This window comes from Pollicipes pollicipes, unplaced genomic scaffold, assembly GCF_011947565.3.
Source record: "Pollicipes pollicipes isolate AB1234 unplaced genomic scaffold, Ppol_2.1 Scaffold_7261;HRSCAF=8764_pilon_pilon_pilon, whole genome shotgun sequence".
In the NCBI taxonomy this organism is placed as follows: Eukaryota; Metazoa; Arthropoda; class Thecostraca; order Pollicipedomorpha; family Pollicipedidae; genus Pollicipes; species Pollicipes pollicipes.
The window spans coordinates 4,034,191-4,040,190 of record NW_023597054.1 but is presented as its reverse complement, the minus strand read 5'-3'; the positions used below and the strand labels follow the sequence as shown (position 1 = coordinate 4,040,190).

Genomic DNA, 6,000 nt, shown 5'->3' with positions numbered 1-6,000 from the left:
GCGGAAGACGCTCTCAACGATGGGATATCAGTCATACTTTGGAAATATGAAATCATAGGATTCTCCCACACCTCACGGCCAGGGCAATGTGTCGTAAATAACCTAGAATTACGAATAGAGAATGGGTTATCTAAATGCTTTACTCGCCTCACATGCATTTCATTTGATTCGTGGGGGCTATAAATTAAATCAAATGATGCAGAAAGCTGCAAAGTTCGAAATTTCTAACTTGAAAAATCGGCTTATCCTTTGCCACATGGGTTGATCCAGAATTTTGTCAAACGGGCAAGGCCCATATACGTAAAGTAGTGGAATTTGGTGCTTCTCGAAAATAAAAAATTAGGACCCTTTGCGATGTCCTTGAAATGTTGTGCCTCTTGGAGATAAAGGCTATGTGGTTCCGAAATAAAGTTTCGGTGCGGCGAAAGGGTCAGCCCATGAGCAGCCCAAGGGTGGGTGGCGCGGCCCCGTGCCTGCTCCCACCCACTTGAGGGATGCACTCCGGTCTGTATTGCTCAATTACCAGCAGAATGAGACCATCAAATTTAGACAGTTCTGGAGAACTGTCATCACGTCATTTAGAGAAGTATCATCTAAGCCCCAGTGGCTGGTGCGTCAAGGAGAAGCCCAGCAGCCATTTAAAATCGCTGCCTCCCCGTGGCCTCCCGGAGTAGCCTCGAAGCGGCACCAGTTGTGGGCACGTGCGGTGTCCGCTTGATAGGCGTGTGCTGTGGCCAAATATTGGCTGGTTCTTCTCAATCAAGCAATCCTCTTTAAACCAAAACAGGATGCAAAATCGGACTCTTACATTTTCATAATCTATGCGACGTCTATTAGACATTAAGAAAATACAAACGTCCATCTGCTGGCCTGTGCTCATCCTCAAGACATGAGCTCTTGAGGATGAGGACAGATCGGAATATCGAGTATCGTTATTATGCCCGCTGATAATCCCTGCAATGCCGTTTGACCAATACCTCCTGGTGTATCGAAGGTCATTATTATACGTAAGAACTTTGAGCTCATAGTACCACAAACGCAAGCAGCTAAATGACTGTCTTTCTGATATCAAGTCCAAATTATGACCGCAGAGTAACGTGGACAATTTCGTCTCGGAAATTTCTCGGAAATTGGATAGGCAAGTTTCATGGGTTTTCTCGCCCTCCAATGAAAAGCGCAATATTCCAGCCCTAATTTCCAGTGTGGTGTGCACAAGTGTGATGGGATGAGGGGCGTGTCTGGATGTCCCGTCACTCCGCCCCGCACCTACCAATGAGCCAGGATTTACCGTCACTCCGCCCCGCACCTACCAATAGCCAGGATTACCGTCACTCGCCCCGCACCACCCGCACTACCCCCCCACACCTACCGAATAGCCAATATTTACCCTCACTCCGCCCCAGCACCTACCGATGAGCCAGGATTTACCGTCACTCCTCCACCACCTACCGATGAGCCAGGATTTGCCCTCACTCCGCCCCGCACCTGCCGATGAGCCAGGATTTACCCTCACTCCCGCCCCACACCGCCGATGAGCCGGGATTTGCCCTCACTCCGCCCCACACCTGCCGATGAGCCAGGATTTACCCTCACCTCCGCTCCGCCCCGCACCCGCCGATGAGCCAGGATTTAGCGTCACTTCTGCTCATCACCTGCAGATGAACCAGATTCACCGTCACTGCCGTCCAGCATCTACCGATGACCCAGGATTTACCGTCACTCTGCTCACCACCTACAGATGAGCCAGGATTTACCGTCACTACTCCGCCCAGCAACCTACCGATGAGCCAGGATTTACCCTCACTCCCGCCACCACACCTACCGATGAGCCAGGATTTACCGTCACTCTCCGCCCAGCATCTACCAATTGGCCAGGATTTACGTCACTCCGCCCCGCACCTGCCGATGAGCCAGGATTTACCGTCACTCCGCTTACCACCTACCGATGAGTCAGGATTTACCGTCACTCCGCCCCACACCTGCCGATGAGCCAGGATTTACCGTCCTCCGCCCCAGCACCTACCGATGAGCCAGGATTTACCGTCACTCCTCCGCCCCAGCACCTACCGATGAGCCTGGATTTACCATCACTCCGCTTACCACCTACCGATGACGCATGCTCAAACGATGGTCTGACCGTCTGGCAAGCTTGCACGCTGAACGAGACTGCCAGTAAAAGTATATATCGGCGCTTTTATTATCTGGTCGCTTTGGCACCCCATTACCGTATGAAAGCACGCCTGTGGTCGCATGTAACATCTGTCGTATGAATGATGGTAGGTTCGAAGTGCCTTGTACCTAGCACGTACGACGGTAGCCTACATTTTGCTCCATCGCTTTGATTGCTTCAACCGACATATTTTCAAACTTGACGTATTTTAGGTCACACAACTCGTCTGTAGTGCGGTGACAAGCCGTCATCGCTTATTCCAACACCGCCGTTCTAACGGTTTGAGATAACGAGGGCGGGACCTCGACACACGAGTCTGGGCGTGTCTAGCCTGATTTGAGAGGCCACGGGACACAACAGCTTTCACTGATGACATGCTGTTAACGCATTAGTGTGTCATGAGCTTCACAGTGCCGCTCTCTCTCTCTCTCCAGCCTTGGCATACATGGCGCTGAACATAAAAGAAAACGATACAAATAATATTCATGGTGCAGGACGAGACTTGACCGATTCTGCCCCGTGAACCAGCTTGGCGCGTCACAGGTCGCTAACACCGACGTCCGATGACGCCTATTTCGTTCAGTTTTCCGGGAAGAATACCGCGTTCCGCCTGGCTATAGCACACACAGTTTTCAAAACACCCTGCGACGCCTTCCGTGTCTCGCGGAGGTAAAACGCATGGCTCAAAAACCGCTGAAGAAATGCCACCATGCTCCGCACCTGAGCGAGATATAGGGTCTGGGGGCATCCAGAGCCGAAGGGACACCAGCGCACACCGAGGACGATGGCTGCTCCCAAACGCAATACTGCTCGCTTTGTTATATCCATCGGATCATGTCATGCAGCGATCGTCCACATCCGATCATATATGCTCAATTCGACGCGCACTGGGGCAGGTGAACTGAATCGAGAGAAGCGCCCTGATGAGCAGCCTGGCTGCATTGGCGTGCGGGCGAGCTGCGTCGGCTCGGGTGCCGTCAGCCATGACCATTAATGAGCCCGTGAACTACGACCACTGGCTACCCATATCGGCGTCCAGCAACAAGCGGGAACGCCTTACCGCAGGCGGGCTATCTGGCCGACGTCGGAGTTTTCCCAGCGCCCTCGCCAGTGTACCCGAAGGTCAATGCAGCGACGGCTGACCGGCTGTATTTCGCCCCGCTCCGTGCCGCCGGCCGTCAGGCATCGGTGCGCGGGTGGAACGTGCAGACGTGCGAACCGCGACAAGGCAGCGGCCAGTCTCCGCTGAGCTCGGCGTCCCGCCACGACGGTCCGTTAGGAAGACGCCAGGGTACCCTCGTAAGATTCATTACACATCTTACAATATACATACAAAGTGAGACAGATGAGTGCATCCTAACTACCGGGACCAGCGACACCGGGTGTGGAGCTGGCTTCGGATCGCGCCCACACGCCACCAGTCCGGTCCGACTCCACCACGTGCCCGGGTGGCGGGCAGCAGTCCGCGCCGCGAGCGGACGCGCCGCGCTGAGGTGCCATCTCGTGCGCGGCGGGCGGCGGCGGCGTCGCTAACGAGCCGTCGCCGCCGCCCGCCGCCCCCTGACTCGCCACAAATCAATATGACACGGTGATGATGCGCAAGGCCACTTGGGTATCGAGTGCTGCGGAGTAGGTCGCGGCGACACACGGCGGCTGGGGCTGACAAGGCGGGTCCAGCAACGAAAGGGAGCACTGCACCAAGCTTGTTCTGCCGCACTGTTTGTGCACCTCCGTAACAGAAGACAACGCATACGTGGACATCGTGTGAAGGGCGTTCGTGTACTGCATAGACGGGATAACGCACATCTTAAAACATCAGAAGACATCTACATTCCTTTGGAATTTCAGAAAATGAATACGCGGAACCCTAACGACGAGCGGGAAAGCCGTCGAAACGCTACAGTCCACAGAACGCCGAGTACAAATATTTGCGAAACAAATTATCCTTACGAGGCTTGACTAAATAGCTCGTGAGCCTTACGGAGCGGCACAGCCCGCGCGTTGACGCCTGACGCCGTCACTGCGCCTGGCTCCGCCGAGCCCCGCCGCCCCGGCGCCGTGCCTCAGTGGCCAGAGATCGTGCGCAGAGTAGGTCACCGCTGGTGGCGTGGAAGTGGTGGTATTCGGAGCTGCCCCGCCGTGGTCGCGGGCTCTAGTACTGCGTGCGCGCGGGGCGGCGACCGGCACACGCCCCCTGGAGGTGGCGGAACAACCGGCCCGGACACGCTCATCCCACGTGCTCCGCCTAAAGCCCACAGACGGAGAGTCGGCACGCAGCGCCCGCTGACGCAACCAGTCACCACTCCTGAAACGCATCCGGTTCTCAAAAGCCACCAACACCAGTCATACGCTTGCCATGCGATCGAGTCAGCACCGACTCCGCATGGTGGGGCGGGGGAAAACAAGCGCTTGGGCAATGCCCCACTCCAAGGCGCCTTCGCACTTCACCGTACAAAGCAGCATGAGTTTCTGCCAACCGACACCTCCAATGCCCGGCCCAAGCCGATATTCTGGAGACGATAACTTTAAAAGCTTCTGGAATCAAAATTCGAATAAGATATCAAAACCACACCAAGCCTCATCTCAGATAAGCTTCACCGCCATTCACAACAAAAGCCGCCCTCACGCGTTCAGCAACAAAGCAGTGGGTACCCGAATGAGTCCCGCGACCCCGCACGCCCGGGAGCGGACCTGGCCGCACGCACATACAGCGCCGGCCAGCCGTCGCAGATCACACTTCCATCCACCAGTGCAACGGAACAAATAACTTCGAAAGCTTAAATAGCGCCAGGGAGCAGGGCGGCCCAATGGGGCGCACACTGAGAGGGTGTCGCTCACTGGCCAGGCTGCAGGCGCGGACGGACGGGCGTCGGAAGCGGGCTGCAGCAAGGTCGGAGCCTGCACCGGCCGCAGACGCCTGAGCCCCGCCCAGCGGCCGGGGCGACGCACGAGCGCGCGCCAACGGGTGCCGGGCCGCGGTATCACATCACCACCGCCCGCACGCCAGGAAGAGGCCAAGAACGCGCCGCCCTGGCAATGCCGCTTCTCATAATGCAAGTACACAAATGGTTTGATTTCAATGCGTGCCCACTGGACGTGAGCCGCACCGTGTCCGTGGATGGCCGCCCGCGGTGCCGCTCGCAGTCACGACCACCGGCCGAACCCCCCGGCCCCGGGCAATGGCGCCGGCCGGCCGGTCGTGGTGTCCCGCCGGCTGGCGGGCGGCGTCCGGGGGGCCCAGGCTCGGCGTTCGTGTCGGTGTCGGGTCAGGAGGCGGCGGGCGCCGGCGCCTCGGACCGAGGTCACACGTGCCGGCCGGCCGCCGCCGGCTGAGAGCGGCGCTTCTGACGCTCCGCCGCCCGGCCGCCGGCCTCCACGTCCTCCCGTGTGCCTGCGGATGGCGCCCCGGTCAGCGGACCGGCCTGACTGGCAGCCGCGGCGCCCGGCGCGCGCTGTGCCAGCACAGGTCAGCTCGGGTGCGGTCACCCTTCAGCTCCTGGGTCCAGTTCGTCCAAGCAAGTGCTGCATTCAGTTTGACACTGGCACAGGCTCGAAAGGAACTTTGGAAGGAAGAATGAAATCGAACAACCTCGTCGCAAAGGGATCAATTAGCCCTCGATTACTCGACGATGAGAGCATATCTAAGCAACAAAATCTCCAACACAAAACTGAACTTACTGAAAGCCAGTTTCAAAAATGTCGCCAAGCTGAGTGTTTTGGCAATATGTATGCATGCGCAAATCACCAGTAACAATCTGAGTCATGTCATCGACGTTCACACTGAAAGATGTGCAATATGCAAGGACCACTGACGTCTGGTGTTGGCCCCA

The 6,000-nt window shown here is 57.1% G+C and overlaps 1 protein-coding gene across 1 annotated transcript in view; it reads right to left on the bottom strand.

Annotated features, from left to right (window-relative positions):
- Window positions 1-3,475: 3,475 nt before the first annotated feature.
- The window catches only part of kuz (zinc-dependent metalloprotease kuz), a 28,661-nt gene continuing 26,136 nt past the window's right edge, over window positions 3,476-6,000 (bottom strand). Inside the window, exon 14 of the mRNA XM_037235693.1 lies at window positions 3,476-5,561. Coding sequence (XP_037091588.1) covers window positions 5,473-5,561 — 89 coding nt within the window. The 3' untranslated portion in view covers window positions 3,476-5,472. The remainder of the gene's footprint in view (window positions 5,562-6,000) is intronic.